The sequence below is a fragment of the Metopolophium dirhodum genome, chromosome 7 (genome assembly GCF_019925205.1).
Source record: "Metopolophium dirhodum isolate CAU chromosome 7, ASM1992520v1, whole genome shotgun sequence".
NCBI lineage: Eukaryota > Metazoa > Arthropoda > Insecta > Hemiptera > Aphididae > Metopolophium > Metopolophium dirhodum.
The window spans coordinates 3987060-4010620 of NC_083566.1; the positions used below are offsets into that span (position 1 = coordinate 3987060).

At 28.0% G+C, this 23561-nt stretch overlaps 5 protein-coding genes across 5 annotated transcripts; 2 read left to right on the forward strand and 3 right to left on the reverse strand.

The window, feature by feature from the left end:
- The first annotated feature begins 2033 nt into the window (after nucleotides 1–2033).
- On the forward strand, nucleotides 2034–4132 carry LOC132949326 (mitochondrial import inner membrane translocase subunit Tim13-like). Its single transcript, XM_061020155.1, has 3 exons — nucleotides 2034–2391; nucleotides 3732–3800; nucleotides 3877–4132. Exons 1-3 carry the CDS (start codon nucleotides 2305–2307, stop codon nucleotides 3976–3978), a joined length of 258 nt encoding a protein of 85 aa, XP_060876138.1. The 5' UTR covers nucleotides 2034–2304; the 3' UTR covers nucleotides 3979–4132.
- On the reverse strand, nucleotides 3808–8488 carry LOC132949325 (uncharacterized). The gene is made up of 7 exons (XM_061020154.1): nucleotides 8050–8488; nucleotides 7930–7983; nucleotides 7297–7495; nucleotides 5735–5811; nucleotides 5428–5680; nucleotides 4427–4620; nucleotides 3808–4207 (listed from the first exon to the last, which is right to left on the reverse strand). The coding sequence occupies exons 1-7, from the start codon at nucleotides 8125–8127 to the stop codon at nucleotides 4157–4159; spliced, it is 906 nt and encodes a 301-aa protein (XP_060876137.1). The 5' UTR covers nucleotides 8128–8488; the 3' UTR covers nucleotides 3808–4156.
- Nucleotides 8489–15217: 6729 nt separating this feature from the next.
- Nucleotides 15218–17052, reverse strand: LOC132948576 (RWD domain-containing protein 1). Its single transcript, XM_061019103.1, has 6 exons — nucleotides 16929–17052; nucleotides 16792–16868; nucleotides 16499–16704; nucleotides 16298–16441; nucleotides 16024–16207; nucleotides 15218–15590 (listed from the first exon to the last, which is right to left on the reverse strand). The coding sequence occupies exons 2-6, from the start codon at nucleotides 16859–16861 to the stop codon at nucleotides 15505–15507; spliced, it is 690 nt and encodes a 229-aa protein (XP_060875086.1). The 5' UTR covers nucleotides 16862–16868; nucleotides 16929–17052; the 3' UTR covers nucleotides 15218–15504.
- A 196-nt stretch (nucleotides 17053–17248) lies between these two features.
- Nucleotides 17249–20454, forward strand: LOC132948575 (methionine--tRNA ligase, mitochondrial). Its single transcript, XM_061019102.1, has 2 exons — nucleotides 17249–17758; nucleotides 18809–20454. Exons 1-2 carry the CDS (start codon nucleotides 17674–17676, stop codon nucleotides 20305–20307), a joined length of 1584 nt encoding a protein of 527 aa, XP_060875085.1. The 5' UTR covers nucleotides 17249–17673; the 3' UTR covers nucleotides 20308–20454.
- Nucleotides 20455–21383: 929 nt separating this feature from the next.
- On the reverse strand, nucleotides 21384–23561 carry LOC132948577 (uncharacterized). The gene is made up of 2 exons (XM_061019105.1): nucleotides 23198–23561; nucleotides 21384–21972 (listed from the first exon to the last, which is right to left on the reverse strand). The coding sequence occupies exons 1-2, from the start codon at nucleotides 23559–23561 to the stop codon at nucleotides 21725–21727; spliced, it is 612 nt and encodes a 203-aa protein (XP_060875088.1). The 3' UTR covers nucleotides 21384–21724.

Genomic DNA, 23561 nt, shown 5'->3' on the forward strand with positions numbered 1-23561 from the left:
AGATGGGAAATATAGTTGCGCCGGATGGTAATAACTGTCTAATAAGTAACTTTTTATTCTTACGTGTACCTAAGGTGTAAGTGTAACTAATTGCAATCAAAAATAAACAAATATGCGATTATGATTTTAAAATTATTAATAGCAGATAAGACTCCTGTCTCACTAAAATCCAAACCTTCTTTGAATCGTAAAAATCGGTCGAATATTTCTTATTTCATAAGCTTCAGCCATAAACTTTGCCTTTAATATTATAATATTATATTGTCTGTTACTTGTGGCTTCAATTCCAATAATCTTACGACCCGTCCGGGATCCCAAATAAAACGTGTACACAATTTGGTGCCAATCGGTCAAAAACTATAGATTTGCATAATATACGTCATTAAGTCATTAAGATATAACCCGAATGATATATAATATCTGTACTGGACAAATATCTATAATAATTTATCTATCTATCGTTTCCGTTTTTCTTCAGTTGAAGAATTTTCAATTATTTTTTGGCGAAATCGGTCGAGTATTTATTTTAGTATATTTAAACCTCGACTATACACTTTGCTTTCTTCATAAAATAACTGAAACTTGGCTTTATTTGCCTTAATGATAAAATATAATAGGTGCAATACAAAAAATGATGTCCAATCATAAAATCTTTTTATTTTTTACCCTCGAAAACGCATGCGCCATTAGGCTTTGTGTGGGGTTTACAATTGTAGCGCGTATTTGTATGTAAGACAAGGATTCGTTGCAAAGACTCGGGGTGGTCACTGGTCACCCATTCGGAACTATATAGGAAGCTAGCGACGCCGGACGATGCTTCAACGCTTGACAGCAGCACGCATTAGATACCGATGGCATCATGGCAATTATATACAACAAGTGTCAATAACAAGCAAACAAAATAATATTCGACTTCCGTGAACTAAAACAAAACGCACAAGTGAGGCACGTGCCACCTACCTATATGGGTCGAAAAACAAAGCAAACAAACACTTCCCGAGTCTCGAAGGATCTATCGCTATAACTTTTATTGAAAACAGTCAAGTAGTTGTTGAGGGTAGGACTATATTATTATAGAGGTCGAAGAAAGGAATAAAGAAAGTCATATTAATATATATATAGAAAGAAATAAATAAAAACACTACTATTATAATATAACGCTTTATGAGTTATAGGAGTGCTAAAAAAAATTTGGTTATAACTTTCTTTTTTAGAAATTTTACTATTTTAGACGTTATTTTTAATACAAATTTATTTTATTGATTGTTTAGACGACAGGGGATTCCTGATCAAACAAAGCCGTGTTCACAAAAGTGGCGTTCACTGGATTCTTAATTTAGGGGGATCATAAAATACGGGATCGTAATTCATAAAAAGATTGTCAATATATTTTGCCCTATGTACAGTTTTATTTTGAAAATATATATTATGCCCCACTGGCTGTTTATCACTTCTCTGTTTAAGCGGAAGGATGCAGGTAGTTGGACAATTTCTGGATGCAGTTTTAAAATTAGGAGTAGGTACCTACATCACAACAGCACAACACTAGAGTACATCGACTCAAAAACCAAACGAACCGTGTCCGTGGTGAACAGCATTTCGCCGAGTGTTTCTCACACCTGAACCATATTTTTTACAATTCCTTGTATTAATATTATTTTTCTACCTGAAATTATCAACGACTTAACTCACTAGTCGCTGTGATTATTGATTTTGTTGACTGTGCGTAGTAAAATAGCTGCAGGGTGTCGTCTGAGCTTACAAGCAATGGTTATTGTTTGATTTTGATTCTGACAAGACTACAACCGCGGATGTTCGAACGCATTGGACACTAATTTGGTCATGTCTTGTTTGTTGTTATAAGGTAGGTGGTACTAGGTAATAGGTATAATAGAAATTTTAAAAACGTCAAAACAGTTGTGATTTGTGAACACCAGTCGAGTTTGGAATCTTAACCGTGGTTTGCCTTACACGGAACATCTTTGACAAAAATAATTGAGGTTATGTCGCTTTATCAATTTTTCTCCTCTCCTCTGATTCTCCGAACACTGATTGTATGTTTCTGATTTCGTTTATTTCAATATTATATATTACAATTTTGTATAATACAATTAATTGTGTAATCACTTCGCGTCTCTTAACCCTTTCTTAATCCTGAATCAGGTACTATACTACCATAAAATACTACAGTACTTGAATTCAAATATCACGTTAAAAGTTAAAACCTTAAAGTGGTTACTTTAAGTCCACTACAAACCAAACCATTCCATCATTATTTTGAGCCAACTAAAATAATATATTATCATGGATGGGTCTAAGATGTCGCAAGATGAACTCGTGGAAAAATTAAAACATCAAGTGGCGTTAGAAAATATAGAGCTATTATTGATGGTAAGTAGTGTTTTACGGTTTAATACAACTGTACACGATTTAATGATTAATGAAAACAATTTACTTAAGCATACCTACTATTTGAATATCATACATGATTTAATTATCAAGAATTGTCCAAAAATCATTCAAGAACTAATATTTAATATCAACCATTTATAAATGTTTGTACACCAACTGTAGTAACCAACAATATTTAATGTCCTTACTCTTTTAAGACCTGTACTGGTATAATAATTTTATTTTGCTATTTAGAAAAAAAATTATGTATAATAAAAACAATTAACCATTCAATATCCTCATAATTGTATGGTGGATAATTTTGACAAATAACCAATGATATATTGTATAGGTTCTAGGACAACTATACCTATGAATAATTGTAATTTGTGTAGCCGGTATGTAATTGTTATTTAAAAATATACAAAATTAATATAGTTTTCTAATTGATTTTTTATTTTATGGTATTTAAGTATAAAATATAAGTTATAACTTACCTTTAACTAGAGTAAATTGAGTGAATAGTGTAGGTATCATATTTGGTTCAAAATGTTCTTTTAATCCCCATACAATCATAATTTCACAAATCAGGCTTTAACTAAATTATGTTTTATGTTTTAAATGTACTTGTAAAGATTTTCACAATGATTATGATTTAAAATTGCTATACTTTATTCTAGTACACTCTAAGCTTAAAACTAGCAAGTCTGGTATGGTAAAATACCTCATCAATTGATATGCCTCTCAATAATTCAAAATACATTTTTATTTTTCCAGTGCAATATACAAAAAACCCCTCATTCTGATTATGATGTTGCTCATTGTCATTTTTGCATAAATTATTAAATAGTGTTGTGGATTGTCCTGAGTAAATTGAGTTTTTTAATTATAAAACTAATATTCTGAATTCTAGAAATACACATTTATTTTACTTACAGAATATGTCTATAAACTTTAAGTCATCCCTGTCGGATCTTTTGATGTCTTAGTATAAATAATTTTCATTCATCACTCCTTGAACTTTTTGTTTGCACAAAACTCTATTAAAAGAAAATGCCTGCATTTAACATATTTAAAAAATACATAGTCTAATCATCTGTAAATAGAAAGTACATAGAAAAATATGTGACTTCATACTCCTGCCACTTCCAAGCTTAGTTATTATAAACAATTTCTACTGTATAACTTGTAATTTTAGGTATGCTCTATAATATGTGATATATACTATTTTGTATACCTTGTACAGTCTTAATTACATTTATAAAATATAAAAATTCTTATTGTAAGACATTTCAAAACATATGGGTGAGTATAATAATAATCGAATCTTTCAATTTCAGAAAATGAGTCGATTGTGTTTCAACAAGTGTATTATAAAGCCAGGACCTTCACTAGATAGTACTGAACAAGTAAATATCATATAATATATAATAATATATTGCATTTAAATAAAGTACAATATAAAATTACAATTGTTTTTCTTAGAAATGTGTTTCGATGTGCATGGACCGATATATGGAAACAGTGAGTCTAGTTTCAAAGTCCTTTGGTGAACGACTAATGGCTGAATCCCAAAATATGCATTAAACCAAAACAACAATGCATCAAATGAGTGTTACTTGTAGCTATAGTTTTCTGTCATTCGTACTGTTAATTGTTTATTTACATTTGTAATTAATTTTTAAATACTACAAATAATTTGATTGTATAAAAGTAAAAAATAAACATCAGAAGTCTAAAATCTTGTTATTTTGCAAAGAAATATTCAAAGATGTATGTTATGAGTCCTTATCTTTTCTGGGCTGCCATTTTGAGTCTGGAACAAAAAAAATATATTGTTAAATATTTGTTAGAAAATTATTTTTTACAGTTTTCATATAATCTATTAATCTAGTGCTGTATGTTGTCAAAAGATTATTAGCTGAAAAAATATTTCATTTATTTTTTATTAATCATGCATTCCAATTGAAGTCATTATTTTTATTACTTATAAATTATAATATTACTATATGAGGGTACAATTTATTTAACTTACAGATAAATCAGTGCTCGGTAGGCTGTCATTTCCACATGAAAGATTTTCATCAGTTTCAATATCCTCCAAACTAGATTCATTTTTATTACTTTTTATATCAGAGTTAATATCTTCATCTGTGTTTTCATTTTGATCAGTAGCGGGTGGTCTTTTAATTGGTGATAGCTGTTCTATGCTTAAGCTATTTAAACTCTCTGTAAAAACAAAAATATATTTCAAAGTTAATATGTAATTTATAAATTATAAATTAATTTTAATATTTCTCAGTAAGGGTAAATAATAAAATAATCAAAGTAAAACTTTAAAAAGTACAAACTACTAAGTATATTTAAGATTACGATATACCGCCATGCGTTGTTTCTGTCTTACAAATGCAAAACATAGCAAACTGTACGGTCTAAATAATCTATTTAACTCATGTATGATTAATATAAGAGTAAATTTAGAAGTAAGAGTAATATCTATAGTTTGGTCACTGAGAGGATGCTACTTTGCCGCGCATCCAAATAAACTTATTCCACCGTCTCAAGGTCAAATTTCTCCCACCAAGTAGACTGCCGTGAACAATCGCTTGACAATGTGATGGCCGATCGCCCAACAGCAGAAGATGCGCAGACTACAGAAAGTTTTGGTCGCCGCCAGTAGCGTTTTCTTGGTGACCCAATAGTTCACTATTGTGAATAATATATTTATATATAACCCATTCATGGGTTATATTTAAAAATGCGCAAACAATTTACAATTTTAAAATACTCGTAACTTACCTTAAAATTAAAATATAATTAAAACCCTATGATATTCACTAGATAATATTTTTACTTCTAAATTTGATAATAGGTCAATTCACTCTAATATTAATCATAACAGAGTTAAATGAATTATTCAGAAAGTTCAATTTGCCATGTTATCTTTTGTAAGGTGGGAACATAAAAAATTAATTCAAATAGTTTAAAATAAATGTAAAGAATAATGTTTAATATAACAATAAATTATTCACTTACCAGAGCTTTCGATATCTTTTAACTGTATATTATCAGATAAATTAAGATTTGATGATGACAATGAACCCAAATGTGCATGAGTGTCATAAATCTCAAAACCTGTATTTCTTTCAAATAATTTTGTTTTAACTGGTGATAAGCTTGGTGATTTATTATTATCAAATGTTGATTTTATTGTTTCTGCATTATTTTTTAATATTTGAGCTAGTGAAGATACATCGTGTGTTTCACCATTATGTTGTGTTGCATTATGCTAGAAAAAATATTTTAATTAAAAAAATAAAAAGCTTTTATTTTAATAACAAACCTTAATGGCATCATTGGTCGATTTATATTGTGACTGGTAAGTTTCAAGAATTTGTAACAATAAAGGTCTTTTATCATCTAAAATAAATTATAAAATATAAATTTGTAATAAATCCTTAAAAATAGATCAATAAAACGTTCCTATTCTTAAATGTTAATGTTAAGACCAAAACTTTATTAAACTTAAATAACCATCAAAATATATTAACTACCTAATACAATCTATATTGTACATAAATATACTAAATTATAAGTTGTTCAAAGCATTTATGCATAATATTAAAATATAATTAAAATAATTATGAAACAGCATGTACTATGTATTTTCACACAAAAAAAAAATGAAAGTGACTAAACACAAGATAACATACTTATAAGCAGAAGTCTAAACACCATGTTATGCATATTTTATTTTAGTACATAAAAATTATAGCATAATAAACTTCAAATCCATGTCATAGTAAGATAAAATAAATGCAGAAACCATATTTCTGTATTTTACATAATATATTTTGATATTTTGTGTGATTTATTCCAACTCTAACAAATTAACAATTTTAAGTTCAATTTATTGTAGCCGATTATGCCGACAACAAAGTAATTTTATCTATAAATGAGGATCCTTTAGATACTTCATGAAATTTACAAATGCATCTCAATCCCTTATCTGAGTGGTATGACAAATTGTGAGTCAAAATAAACCAAAATAACAAAATAAATCTGTACATTCAAACAAGGAATATGCCCAAACATTACCCTAAACCAATTCCTACATCCGGCACAGTCAGTTACTTGGGCTTAATCCTTTATAAAAGACTGATATGGAATAAACACCTTCGAACCAAACGACTAACTTTAAATAATTGTATGCATATGCTTAGACTTTGTTTAATTAAAAATAAATAAAATACTCCACTCTAAACACCAAACTATTAATCTATAAAGCTCTACAAAAACCGATCTAGGCATATAGACTTCAAAATTATGGGATGCGGAAAAAAAATCTTACACTAATAGAATTCAAATGTTCCAAAATATACCATTCAACGACTATTTGCCATATATCTCTAATTGAACTTTTCTTAATCACTTCCATATGAGAACAATAGAAGAGGAAATCAGGAGACCCATATCTTCTACACACGCTTCCATAAACGACTCCAAACTCATCTTAACGCTCATAAAAGATCTTTTCATACTTACACTCCCAGAAAAATCCTAACCGTAGGTTAAAAAGTAAGTGGTACCGTGACCTTCTGCAAAACTTTAATATCTACCGATTCTACCGGTTCTAAAAATTAAAAAAAAAATGGAATAATTATAAAAATTAATCAACTAGCCAAGAGTCACACATTGAATCATACCTTTCAAGTTATATACTAATCATATAAAATTATAGTGTTAATTTGTATAAATTGTTTATGTCAAATAAAAATATAAAAAAAAAGTTCAATTTTATTTTTATAAATAATTTAATAATGTATACTTGATTAAGCATAATAAAGACTGGTTGGTTATCCTTGAATTATGTAAAAATTATTTAGTTAATATAATAAATATTACCCCTTGAAAGAGAAAGTTCTTCAAAAATATCATCTTTATCTTTGTATTGATATTGTTGTGCAGCGCCAGTTTCAGAATCAAATACAGATGTTGTAAACGTTAGTTCTAAATACTCAAACAAATCTTTAACTAAAGATAACAATAGTGTTCCATTATTATTAGAAACAAAGTCTTTAATTTTGTCTGTATACAATTTATTCTGGAAGAAAATAATAAATAATCATTATTAATTAACTATACCTATCTACATATTATTATAGTGCAAGCTTAAAACAATAAGAGGAATTGTAATAAACACTCAATCATACTCATTATTAGAAAGCCTAAAAGAGTTAAAGACCGTTAGTCTCCATAATATGAATAACCCAGTTGTGTTATCTTATTTTAAAACTGCTATAAATTTAAGAATTAAACACAAGGGATAAAGGGACCAAGATTTTTATATTTAACAAATACTAAGCAATAAGTTTATACCTCAAACTAGTAAGCATTGATATGAGAACTATAATATTGAGGTTCTCTATCTTAGACTATGCTATTACACTAAATGTAGCATGCAAAATGCGCAAGCATTGAGGGTAATATATTTTCTGTTAACTACTTGACTTATAATCATAAATATACAATTTATACCTGAAATGATGAACCTTTTTCAAGAACATGAAAAACATTTGCTCGAAGTTCGGCCTATTACATGACAAAAAACAAAAATTTTATAATATAGTATTGATTGATCCGTGATCATCTACTAACTCTCATTTTAGACAAGACACCAGTAGATTCTAGTGTTTTCTCAACCATCTCTTCTAAATTAGTGTTGTCGATGGACATTTTGAATATTACTGGATTTGGCAGACGAAATTTAGTTCTTCAAAACCGTAACTAATAGTTGTCAAACTCACTCAATCACCAACAATAAAATTGTACACGATTTTAAACAAAAATATGTATTAAAAGAGGTATTATATTAATTTCACAGTCAATAATAGTATTAATACGAACATGAACTGACAAACATAATATTACAAAAGGTTTGGTTTAGCCGTTTTGGTAGATACCTATGTGAATTTAAATGTTTTAATGAAATTGCCAACTATAGCAATAATAACCATTAATAAATAACCATAGATATTATAGTCTTATAATATCTATGCAAATAACAATAATTGACAGTTCTGTTGTTTTTAGTGTTTCATATTATCATCTTAAATCTTGATATGAAAACGAAAGTCGAAAACCGCCAAATTCATATTGTTATCATATTTTGACACGATTTAAAAAAAAAAGACCAAAAAGTTTGAATTTTTTTTTATTTGATTTTATACATTTTTTTTACCTATCTACTACTTAAAATTAAAAATAAAAATAAAAATGTGCACATATAATGTGAAATAGAATTATACTAATTATAGACGAATTAATTATTATGCCTATATGAGCAATATAATATACATGATGATATTGAATTTCATATGTATATTAATATAGGTAGGAGGTATTATACATGTTAGTAGGTACCTCGTACCTAACTATTATGCTGCAGGGCCTAACATAATTGTGTGCAGTACCTATAATGATGTAATTGACACAAGTTATATAAAACGACAGCATTAAAAATAATTTAATATTATGTATTCGTGCAGGCGTGCAGTTGATCTCATTCATCTCTATTGCAGTAGCGGTGGCCTATTGGTTATTGCTATTATAATAAATACATACATATATATATATAGCCATATAGATAGATATATCGCATATATACATACATACACTTCTGCACTTTGCACTCTGCAGCATTTGTATAGTATCCCACCTTATAATATACATAATATGCCTTGGTGCTTTACTGAATCACGGTCATTTTGCTTTTAATTGATATCCGAGAAGTCTTAATGAATATCTGAACGGCCTTCGGGTACCATTTATAATAAATCAACGTTGCGCCCAGCTTTGGCCCCTTGTGCGGAAACTTCCAAACCACCAAAATCTTCTAGAAAATAAAAAAATACCTCTCATTGAACAGACAATATTAAACCTAATAGCTGAAGATGTACAATAATAAAACAATATACCTGTATATACTATATAGATAAATTATCTAAGATAAGTCAAACGTAGATTTAGCCTTCCCCCAAAATTTTTACAGTTTTATAAATGTTTTAATAGTTATATAAGTACTTTCATGCTTATAGGTATCTATAAATAATATTACATTATTACTATTATTACCTAATAGGTACACTTCTCTATTAAAATGACCAATATTAATCAGCGCATACCACCAAATTATCAATTGAATATTATTTTATAATAAATCATAATGATTAATATTGCTAATGGCAATAGTTAATAGATAATTATAGCCAATAAATAGGTAAACAATAGGTAAATTATAGATAGTAGATACATTTATATTTCAGGAGAAATTATAACAATAATCTCTAGATTAAAACTCAAATGTTATTAGTTTATTACTCATTACTTTTTAGTCAGTAAGAATAGTAAAAACTAAATAGTATTATAATCTTTGATTGTTAGGTATTGATAAAAAAAATAAGCAATAATTTATTTGGTCATTATACATTTTTATATGGGCTATAATAAATAAAAATATGATTATTGTATCTGCAGAACTGAGAATGCGTTATATAAAATGTATAATAGGTATTTTATTATTATATAATACCATTGGCCGTGTTAAAGATTTATTTTTTAGATTCTGAGTGGAGCGGTGATTGAATTGGTTTTACAATGTGTGTTTTTTAATTTTAATTTGTTGTGTCTGTGTACACGATAAGTAGTCGAAATAATCCTTCGATTTTCATTTCAGTATCTTGTTCGATTGGAAAGTGAATGTAGTTGGTGCATTGGAGAAGTTGAAATCCCCAATAGTTTTCAAAAACACCGAGAAACACAAAAAAAAAATTAAGGAAAACCAGGAATTTTTACGGCAAAATCGGTTTTTGACAAAATAGATTTTGGTTTTTGGTGTAACTCTAAAATAAATGACTGTAGATATGACATTTTCACTGAATATTTTTATTAACATTTCCTATACACCAAACAATTTTCAAAATATTTTTTGGCTTATCAGCCAAAAAAAAAAGCTTTTTAGTTTTACCAGATTTTTCCAATTTTTTTTCCGAAATACCCTCATTTGCAATATTACTAACATTTTCAAAAAAAAAAAATAAGCCAAATCGGTCTAGCCGTTTTCGGACAGCTTTTTATTTTTATTATATAGATATTTATGTATAATGTTAATGTTAAATAATACATATTTAAAGTAAAACCAATGTTTACTAATAATTCATTACTCTGTCCATTTTGATTTAATTTAACTTCTGTTAATTATTAGATAAGTACTTAAATTGTAAATATCCTTATATTCTTGTCAAATTTCCCGACTGGGCGTCAGTTAGTTAAAATTAAATTAAAATTAAATATTACCATCTATATATACTTTGAGGTGTAAATGCGTATGAATGGTATGTGATGGGGACATAGAAATTATGCCCATGGTCACTAATTGTTTGTGGCCCCAAAACCTATCAAGGCACTAGTTTAATATGAATTATATTTTTAAAAATATTATTAAAAAAGTAAGCCTATAACAAAGGTGTCCGTTAGGTACTTTATTTGTCAAATTAAAATTTCTTTAATAAATATTGCAGTTTAAATATTGTTTTTCATACCATGATACATTATAAATATAGTTTTCTTTCTATGTTTGCAGAACCTTTCCCTATATGTAAGGAAAGAATGTCTGCGTGAAATAAATAATAATATACAATTAGGCATGTATGTAGTATGTGGTTCAGGAGCGTGATAGTGGTGTGGCATTTCAGAATTTGTGCAATGTTCATGGGCGGCCTTTTCAACATTTTGCCTATGACAAAAAAAAATTCCTACATCCAACCCTGTGGACTGTGGCCCTGTTTATGTTATATCCTAATTCATATAGACAAATAGACAATAGTTTGCACGAGTACCTATATATGGATATACTGTATAGTGTATACGTATTCGAATTTGTAATAAACCTTCAATGATCTATATATATAGAATTGAGTAAATAAAAACGTATATTATTTACCTATATTTATCGTTATTTATTATCAACAATAAAATGTTAAAATTCTAAATCCTCTAGATATAGAGCAAAAATAATCACTTACTTTTAACTTGGTGTTTTTAAAATTGAATTGCTTAAATTTGATCGATTTTAATAACAACAACATTAACATGAATTCAATAAACATTATATCAACTAGTATACGTATAATAACTTAAGTGCTAGAATAACATAATATGGAAACTATGTATTGAAACTTGAATTAATACTGCATGGTATACAGTTTAGGTGGTATTATTATAGATGGCACCCGGCAAGGTAAACGGAATAAATGTATAATTTATTTCATATTTGATTGCTGATTATAGCTTAAAATCCAATATACCCGTCCGTTACTTGATAAGTTCATTAAAGTTCAGCGATAAAGACAACGATTATAGTTATTTTTCATCATAAAACGCATAACTTTTATATTTCATTTCTGAACAATTTTTATAGTACCTACCAACGTTTATGTATTAATATTATTAAACACAATATAACGGTGGAATAATATGCATATATTATAATTATGTACATTCGGAATATGTTCGTTAGACGTTCCATAAATGTATGCTAATATTATTGTTAACATATTGAAACCATTTAATCAAAGATTTTGAACTGGAAAATTGAATAAAACATCTATACTTATATACCTAGGTAAGGTAAATTAATACACTTTCAAATATATTCTTTTATGGTGTTTGTATTCTTTCTGAAAATAATAAAATATAACAATATTGCATGCTCAACTCATCCAATCGCGTTCATTTTTCCTTTTATAATGAATGTATTCAAATTCTTGAATTTTGTTGTGCTACAAACTGTGTGTCCTGTAGCTATACAAACTTCTGTTTTTCAAATGAGAACCCCCCCCCCCCCCCCTTTTTTTTACTGTTAATTATTTAATAGATAATATTTTTGAAAATGTTTATGTACCTACTTAACTAATTCGAATGAGTAGTTTCTTAGTAATTAAAATGTTTGAACTAAGGATAATAGGTAGTCCTTAAAATAGTTTTACAAAAATATAAAATATTAGAACTAGCATTATTTTATTATACTTGGTCCATTTCCACAAATAAATTATTAACGTTGATGGATTAATATTAAGTAGGTAACTACTACAATTTTCAAATCCCTATAGCGGGAATAATACGTGAAAAACTACCGACAAATTACGAAAAACCGCTAAAAATGGAATTATAATATTAATCCAACTTACATGCTATAATAGTATAATAAATAATAACAATATAAAAATCCAGACTGACAAACCGTCTCCGCTCAGAATCGTTTTTCTTATACAATGATGTTATATCATTGAATTCAAGCTAAATACAATCTATTATACATTGACCCACTTGTAACCTACTGCACAGCAGAGCGACATCCACTTACCCACTTTTTTTTTTCGTTGTTATATCGTTACATGGAAATGAACTTACTGTTTGCACAATACTTACCCTTATGTAATATAATTTATTTATCATTTACAAAAAATTCAAAATACGTTACAAATAATATAAAATGAAGTCATCATAGCTACCGTGATGCCTGTAGCCTGTCTCTACCATATAGGATAGGATGAAGAGTCGTAGTCGCAGACTACGACTTTTAGAATATAATATACAAAATATGTTTAATCAATTTTTGGAGAACTGAGCAAAAAAAGTAGAAGGATAAACTTTATACTGTAGATTGATTTGTACAAGAATAGAACAGGAATACATTTCAAATTCCTATGTTGTATGTTTTATAGCCAGAGCCAATAATCCCTCCAATCACACCAACAGGCACGTAGCTAAGGGGGGGCCAGGGTGTGCCAGGTCCACCCTATTATGTGTCCGGCCCACCCAAAGTATTCAGAGGGGCCCATTATTATACGGGGGCTTTTAATTTTAATGAAATTTCAAGTTTTTAATATTGTCTAAATATTACACAAATAAAACCAAATATATCGGGTTTTAATTAGAATCTAAAATAAGTTACGTAACTAAATTCAATCCATGTCCATTTCTGGAATAAAATATGTATATTGTATTACATTTAAATATTCTGTTCCTACTAAGAATCGGTGATAATTTATTTTTTATAAATCATAATATCGTCAACGATTAATTAGGAAATAATTGCTATTTAAAGCCCAACACTGGTACCATATTATTATAGTATACTAGCATGTCATGTTATTCTTATCTTATCTAGACAGTGACTGTTGTATACTTTTATGTCTATTTTTAAAATACTTTTGAGTAAGGGTATTGTCATTATATTGATTCATATAGAATTATATTATTATTATGGTCGTCAACTCGTCTGTCGAACACCGGCCCTACAACTGTACAAGGTAATATATTTAGGTAGGGGGCCTATCTAACATTGGCCCACCTAGTGAATATTTTCTGACTACGTGCCTGCACACCAAGATGTGTAATTGATGATTGTGTAATTGTGTGATCTCTATGAATATCTATTTCAGATGTAGATTTTTTTTTTAAGTTATAAACAACAATATAATATATTATAATATTATTATATTAGTAGTTTATTATACTTAGAAGTAGGGAACGGACTTTAATGCCATAAAAAATAAGAAAAATGTCCTAAAAAAACACTACTTAATGCCTTAAAAAAATGCTTTAATATAAAAAAATTCCCTAAAAAACTTAAAAAATGTATTTAAAATCAATAAAAACACAATTTTGAATTTAAAACTTATAAAAAAAACTCATTAGGTAGTATGAAAAATTTATCTTATAAAAAATATTTAAATACAATAAAACCTTCTCTTTTCTTCTCAATTATCATCTGCCATCTTTTTACCCTAAAAATTATTTCCAAAAAATTAATAGGTATACAATTTAGATAGGTATATTCGTTATACTTTTACCTTGTGTTTCAAAGCACTGTATAATCAGGTGCTGCTTAATATTCTCAAACATAAATCTTCGACAATTATCGGTCAGTGTTGTTTTGTATCTCAAGAAACTTTGTTCGAAGTCAACTGACGTCATAGGTGCAAACTTCATATGAGCCATATCATCAGCAGTTAGTTCTTCAGATATTGTATTATTTCGAGATGATAAATATTTATTTTAATTTTTTTAGAATGAATGTTCATACATTTTTATCGAATTTTATCCATTCCTATATAAAAATGACTTAAAAACATAAAAATATCAAAAAATGCAAAGTAAAAGTTACATTATTTCATTCCTTGATGTATGAAATGAACTTTGTGCTTGGAAAGCAATGTTTTAGATCATTCAGAAAAAAATGCAATTTGCATTCAAATCGTTCCCTACTTATAAGAATGTTAAGGTAGAACTGATTAAAAAATCCCATATTTTCATCAGGTTTTCTAATAGTTGTTGAATTCTGGAATACAAATACCAAGTTCAAAATACATGTTTCTGTAGTATTTTTAACTGCGTGTTCATTTTGTTCTCAACATATAATAGTCTTATTAAACAATTAAGAACATAATTAATAAATAATATATCATATTTAGCACTTTATGCCTTCCAACCTAGTTAGGTATCTTAAGACCTCATTTGTTAATTTTTTATTGTTGGTAGTTGGTTTATAGATAGAATAGTCAAATAGACATTACCAAATATTCAAAATAAAATGACATCTATAAAACATTAGACTTACATAAACAATATATATAAGATTTTTTGTTGATTATTTTTTAGTTATCAATTTATCATACATGTCATGAATATAATTTACTCCCTATATGGCCTTATCATTTTTATTTAATTTTTGTTTATAATTAGGGCAAAAAATATATCTAACTGATTAAGAAGGTAGTTTATTGCTTCTGGGCGGACAAATTATTTTATTTATTTCATGTTATAAAAATAAAACATATTTATTAATTAATTGATATATGATTCAAGAGATTACATTCATAAAACAATTAATATATATTTCGATTTAGAATTTTCAACATGCGAATATTGAATTAATTCGACAATATTAAATATTATAATAATATACCTTATAATACTTAATAATATTTTTACTTTTTAAGTATTTTATATTTACAATTTGAGTTTTACACAAATATTCTTAAACAACGTTCAACTATCATCAGAACTTCCAGCATCACCAATATCCAGATCATCTATTTCTTCAAATAATGATTCATCAACTTTCACCGAATCTCCTATAAAATAAAGCGTGTAAGTCATTTCAATTTTAGGTAATATGCATAATATCAATCTATATTATTATTGGGATACTTTTGACTAGCTATAAAATTGAATAATACATGTGACAAGAAGTGTAAAAAACGTATTTGCTAGTTAAGTACTTATTCTTGTTTATGCTTAATCACATAATGTAAATTTTCTATAGTGGATACACAAATAAATTGTTTTGTTTATTCACATTACCCCTACAGTTTTAATAAACTTAAACTTGATTAAAATTTATCTAAGTACAGTCGGTTATATATGGGAATTAATCTTATGTTTACTTTTTCAATGATATAACATAAGAATTTAAAACTATTTTATTAATATTACAAAAATATTTTTAGTGTTGACCTTAAGTCTACCAGAATAATTTGTTTTAATTATTTTTAAAGATAAACCAACCTTCTTCTAAGAATTTTAAGTCGGATTCATTAAGTGATTTATCAGTCATAAATAATTCACGTCCAGTAAGTTTCTTATTTTTTTCCTCTTCATTTCGTTTCTTTAAAACTCCCATGTCTTCTTCAAAGTTGAACTTCCACCGTAAAAATGATTCAACTGTAACTTTGGTGCCTTCAAAACGTTTCTAAAAGAAAAGAAAAGCATTTTTAAAGTTGATTGAACTAATTTTAGAGTATATAGTTACAAAATATTAAATAGTACAATCAATACTAACTAATTCGGCTTCCATTTCTTTTTCGCGTCTTTTATCATCATCATCTATTTTTCTTTGTTTTTCACTATCTGAATAGTTATTCATCCATTCTTGTGCTGCCGATACTAAAGTAAATATCATCACCATCCCAACATTATCCTGAGCCTTAAAAATAATTTATAAATTAACAATTGATTTATGTTATTATATTATATTTATTACTTGTTGTATTAAATACTCTTTTAGCTCGTCTTCTTGTTCTTCAAAACCGATAACATCTTCAATTTCTACAATGGGTGGATCATCTGGATATTTTTCAACGTACTCAAATTTTAAACAACATGACAGGCCAATATCATGCTGAACACTATCGAACTCGTCTGATTTAACTGGGATTTCGAATTGGTAATAAGGATCGGAACCTGAAACTTAAATAAAAATATAGGTATTAACCATAATTTAAAATCTATTGGGTCTTTAATAAATTTCCGCTTTCATTAACCTAATATGCTTACTTATCATTTCACCACAGTATATGGAGTCCAATGCATCGATTTCGTTCTGTTGCTCTTCTTTATAGTCCATCTTTCCACTATAACCATCAAAATTAAACTGATTTATCTTAATATTTGAACTATTAATAAGTCCTTACTTTACTATTAAGTAATATTGAATTTATCACAAACGTGACTACTGACTATGTGAATCGTGAAATGTGGTTCGTTTCACGTCCGATCCTCAGTAGTCGCCAGTCGCCACGGGTTTAGATACTATCTACACATTCTGTAGTAATTTGTTATCATTTTTATCAGCATTTAATATCAAATATTTATGCATAATTAATGTGATAACAGCCGGCACTATATAGTGACTAGCACGGACTACTATATCTAATAGTCCGTGGTGACTAGTTCATAGAATATCATATATATAGAGTATAATATTACTCTATGCACTAGTTTCACAGAATTGAAAATTCTGTACTATAATAGTTTATTGTTTATAGGCCCTTAATACAACTACGGCCATAGATACTATTATATTATGTTTGAGGATAAAACAATAATATTATCTATCCTGTGATAAAACTGATTATAGTGATAATAATATTATTAAAGAATCAGGATCTTGGAATTGGGATTTGGGAAATTGAATATTGAATTGTTGAAACTTGAAGTATACGTATTATGAAAGTGTAAGAAGACTTGAATTGTTTCTGTCGTTCCTGGTTCTGAATTTTTTTTTCACTTTTTTGACCAAGAACGTTAGTATATTATTGTATTTTCATTGAATACAATATAACATTATAACCGTTTGAATTAAGAAGAATGTATTAAAGAGGTTTTATACAAAATATAGAACTATTATACTTAAATACTATTACGAAGATTATTATTATGTCACGAATAAGTACAAGTTTCAAAGATGTAACTAAAAAGACTTCATACTTTATTACAACACCAATATTCTACGTTAATGCAAGTAAGGATTTATATTTCATACATGATTTATAATTTGTTTATTGTATGTGTATTAAATATTAATAAATATTATTATTATTTAATTGTAATTTGAAAAGGTATTTGGCTTGTCAGATGAATAAGAGATAATAAGATATTAGCATAAGTGTTACATTTCTAAAATAGTAATACATTTGTTTAATTACCTATTAAAATACATTGAATTAAAAACTGAACACTCATATATTTCCTCATATAGTCGCATACCAAAATTTTCTTATGATTTAGACCCGTTATATTAACTTTTATTTTTAATGTCGTCATTAAAGTCTGAACTGCATACAGGCTTAGCCCTTAGGTCCTTATTTTCCAACAGTGTTTCTTAAACATTTTCAGATCACAGAACACCAAATCACAACATTTTTATATGTGGAACGTCTATGAAAATTTTCTTCTAAAGAGGAGGGTAAACAAAAATACAAAACAACAACAACAAACGTATACAATTTTTTGTTATCTTCCTTTTTTGTTCCGGTGAAGATATGACACATTTTCGAGAAAGGGACATTTTCACATTTACATCATACGTGGTTGGTTTTGCTGTAATAATTCCTAAGCAGTAATATCTTCATTAACTTTTGGATTTAAAAAAAAAGCTGGAACCTCTACGAGTTTTTGCAGAACACAGTTTAAGAAAAACTGCTCCAACACGTAATTTACTTACATATTCTGTTTTTATATTTATAAAAAAAATCACTTGCCACTTGATGTATTTATATTTATAAAAAATTAGTATATTACCATAAATATCTACAAAATACATATTCTTACAATTTTATAACACTTTAAAAACAAAGCAATCTAAAAAGAAAAAACATAATATACATATATTAGGTACTGAAGAAATGTATTCAACAATTATTTAAGAATGAACAATTTTTTTTTTCAATAAAACTGCTCTACCAGTATGCTGAATAACAACTATTATTGAATAACAACTACTATTTTTAATTTCTATGCATTTTTGAAATATATAATATGTATTAATATATAAACGTACTTTTTATTTTAGGTCCACACATTGGGCATCTATACAGTGCTTTAATTGCTGATGCTTCTGCAAGATTTCAAAAATTACTTAACCCAAGTTTAAATATTATTTTTAGTACTGGTACTGATGAACATGGATTAAAGGTACAAAAAGCTGCTGATAATTGTAAAATATCTGTGGAAAACTATTGTACAAAAATTTCAAGTAGTTATCAAACTACATTTGATAAATTTGATATTAGCTATACATCCTTCATACGAACAACAGCGGAAAACCACAAAAACTGTGTACGTTATTTTTGGAATAAATTACAACCGCATATAAGAAAAGGAAAGTATTCTGGTTGGTATTGTACAGCTGATGAAACTTTTTTGTCACAAGATCAAATCGAATTAGTTAATAATGTACGTGTTAGTAAAGAATCAGGAAGACAAGTTGAGTGGGCTGAAGAAGACAATTATAAATTTGACCTACGTCCTTTCAAACACGATCTTCAATGTTGGTTGAGTAAACCAGACAGAATTAAACCGAAGGTGTTCCATGAAATACTGAATAGAGAGGTAAATGATTTATATGATATATCATTGTCAAGGCCAAAAAATCGGGTCAGTTGGGGTATTCCAGTACCAAGAGATGACACACAGACTGTATATGTATGGCTAGATGCTCTTGTTAATTATTTAACTGTTTCTGGATATCCAGACAGCAAAATTTGGCCTCCAAATGTCCAAGTATGCGGTAAAGATATTTTGAAATTCCATGGAATATTATGGCCTATATTCTTAATAGCTGCAGGTTTAAAACTCCCAAAACAAATTTTTGTACATTCTCATTGGAAAGTTAACGATGAAAAAATGTCTAAAACCAAAGGAAATGTAGTAGATCCAATAAATGCTGGTTGCCAGTATACTGAATCTGGTTTAAGATATTTTTTGCTTAGAGAAGGTACAGCTCATAGTGATGGTAACTATAGTGATCTGAAAATTAAAAGAATATTAAATGCTGAATTAGCAGACACATTGGGTAACCTATTGAACCGTTGCTGTGGAAAAGCCATCAACCCAAATCTCAATTACCCAAAATTAGATTTATTACAGATTGAAAGGTTATTAGCTGATTCATATTTCATTGAATTAAATAAAAGATTAGATGTTCTTGCAGATATAGTTGGAAGTCATTATGAAGAATTAAATTTTTACAAAGGTATCGATGAAATAATAGCCACATTACAGTGTTGCAATCGATTTTTTGAGTACAATAAACCATGGGAATTAGCTAAACAAGATGTTAATAAATTGGAATGTATACTACATATAACTATGGAGACTTTGAGAATTTCTGGGTTAGCTTTACAGCCAATAGTACCTGTACTAGCTGATCAATTATTAAATAAGTTAAACATAAATAATAGAGATTGGAATCAAATGACGCCGAAGTGGAAAGATGAAAACAGAATCGTTAATCCAACCAACTTAAAAAAAGATAATATTGTGTTGTTTAAAAAATTATTGATAAACTAATTTAGTTTTCATTATTCTATTAGTTTAATGATTTATTTACGTAGATACAAGTTTCTAAATAGTCTATTGAAATAAAATATGAAATTATATGTTTATGAATAATGTATTTTAATTTAAATTATTATAATTAATGGATTCACATACAAATTATGTAAAAACATTTTCTTTGAATACATTGTGTAGTGATAAGATAAACTTAACACAAAAGACATGGCCAAATTCACAAATTTGAAATTATTGTGTCAGTCTGATAGCCGAGATTTAATATATTTACCTATTGGTATTCATTTGTTATTTTGGTTTAGTGTGTGCGGGGTGGGCCTATGACCCATGGTAAACTTTGTTAAAGTTCGTAAAATAATTTATGATTTTAAAACTAAAAAGGTGGGCAAGTGGGTATTGTTCTGCTGTATATTAGGTATTGTGTGAGATACTGTAATGGATCATGGATCATGGATATATTAAAATTGAATTCAATAATATCTTTGTATACGAAAAAACGATTCTGAGCGAAGACTGTATAAGACTGTCACTTATGTAGGTATAACATTAATACATTATACATCGTAATTTCTTTAATCAACAGGTAGTGGTGTGCACATTTCCACACCACCTTTGCTCAAAAATAACAACATTGAAGTCCGTTTAAATGAATGAGGTACTACACATGGCGCGTTTTTTTTATTGTAGTATCCCCGTTACCTATTTTGTTTTATAAAGAATTTCGGTCAAAACCAATATTAGTTTCTTCGAATGTACCTCAAGGTTCACACCTAGCCACAATTATATTTATAATATATACCTATTATTACTATTATAATACATTACTTTTCCAAAGTAAATTAAAAGTTAAATTACTTTTAATGTCATGTTTGCTTTGCTGATGATATAAAACTATACCTTGTTGTAAATTGTTATAAGGATGCTGCATTATTGCAAACTGATTTAAACACACTTTTTAATTGGTGTAAAAAACGGTAATCGGTAAAAAGACCAAAAATAATAATAAAATAATAAAATTGTAAAATAGGTATTAATGTATTATATAATAATAATTGAAATCATCAGACAGTCCATCAATAAAACATTTGCGCCATTTTAATACAAAAGTTAAAACATTTATAAATATTATATTCAATATGTAAAACTTTCATTGATCAAATCTGAAAACTTTACAACTATATTACAATGCTACATGTCTACATCCATAAAAAAAACATATTTAAAGCAGTATTTAAATAATTTAACAATTAAAACCAATTAATATTTTTTATAAAATAAAGTAATGTTTCATCAATTTTGCATACATAAATTAATAGACAATAATATATACACTTCATGACCCATAGTTTTAAACAGTTTTTAGAATTTTAATAATTTGAGGAAAATAAGAAATAGTTGGATAAATTAACTACAATTAATCTTGATGCACTTTGCCACCAGTTGTATCTAATGGCTCAAAATCTTCAGATAATTTTTTGGCTAAAAAGTAAATTTCAGCTAATGCTATAATTAAAGCACATATGATTCCCAACAATAACTTAAAACCTAAATCAAAGGTTGTACTTAGCATTAACTCAATACCCAAAAATCCAAATAAAAAACCAGCAGCAGTTGAAATCACAAATTGAAGGACTGCTATCAATTGTCTATTGATTTGTTTAACTGAAACATACAAATGATTAATTTTTCATCATATATTAGTGCTATGTCAGTGTTTCAAAAATACAGATTGCACAATACATGATATTGATCATTCTCTTTTATACAACCTATTTTATTTTATCATAATAGGACAGTTAAAGAAACTTATAGGTGGGGGACGGAGTGGCCGAGCGGACTAAGGCGTCGGCTGTGACGCAGTCAACCCGAGTTCGATTCCTCGGCCATGGGCGGTATTTTTCTTCGGACAAGTCACAGTGTCCGGAGAACAAGTGCCGCCATCCCCCACCCGGGCATGGCAGATACCTACGGGTGCTCACTTGAAAATCTGCCAAAAACTACACATACGTGTTTACCAACCAACAGTATCCTCCCCTACAAATAAACAAACAAACAGCTAATGGCCATAGTTGCCGAGCTTAATGACCAATTAAAAAAAAAGAAACTTATTTAGTTGACATTTTGTAGAATAATTATTATTTTAACTAATCTAAATAACTGATAAGCTACTAAAGATAATATAACTATACTAAAACAATATTTCTTTAACATTTTTAATATATTAGATAACTTTGTTACAATATTATGGGTCAAGAATCAGCAAAATCTAGCGGAATACGGAGGCAAGTTGACTGTCAATATATGTTACTTACTTACTACAAATTTAATTTAATTTTTGTATTAAAAAAATATGATATTATTTACCTTACTCAGATTATATCAATAACATAATTCAAAATAACGTGCTGGCAGACTAACCCACTTATGACTGTCATAATATCACCAAGTGAAATAAAAATAGGAATTCCCATTGAAAACCAATGATCGATACGCTAGAATCGATCAAAGTTTAGGGACAAAACATAAAATGAAATTATAAACTGTTTCTACTAATTCCGAATTTCAAAAAGATGTCTAAGGATATGAAATGCAATTTCTCGCATTTGTTTAAATATAGTATAATTATTGTATAAACCATGGCCTTTAAAATAACAGCATTTTTTTTCCTGGATCACATTTTTTTTTTTTATGATCTGGACTAATATAATTACTAGCACTCTTTTTATAGGTGACAGTTAATTAAATATTTGGGTATTCATTCAACGTGTGGTTTACTGGGGGGAAATCAAGTTTTCACAGGTTTTTGAGGTTCTTGCAAGTTTAATCATTTTCAGAAAGAACACAAAAGAGAAGATCTAAATTTATTACATATTAAATATAGTCTCACTTTGATAAGAAATTGTATCTTCGGGTAGTCTAACTCTCCGAAAATCTACATTTTTTGTCATAGCATCATATTCTTTATTCTTTAGACGTTGCTCCAATTTTCTCATTTTTTCTTTGTACTCTGGACTCGACTCGACAATTGGTGGGCTAGGTAAAACTATACTGTCTTCAGTGATTAATGTGTGTAGAGGGGGGCCATCAATTTTTTTCAAATTTTCACTAAACCACTTGAAGGCTTCTAGGTCTAACATTTTAACAGAAAAACATTCACTGACATGGGCAGGAATGTCAACTTTGGACTTTTCAATTTTCTTAAACAGATTCAAAAACTGGGGATCAGTTTTTATTTTTATTTTATAATCCAT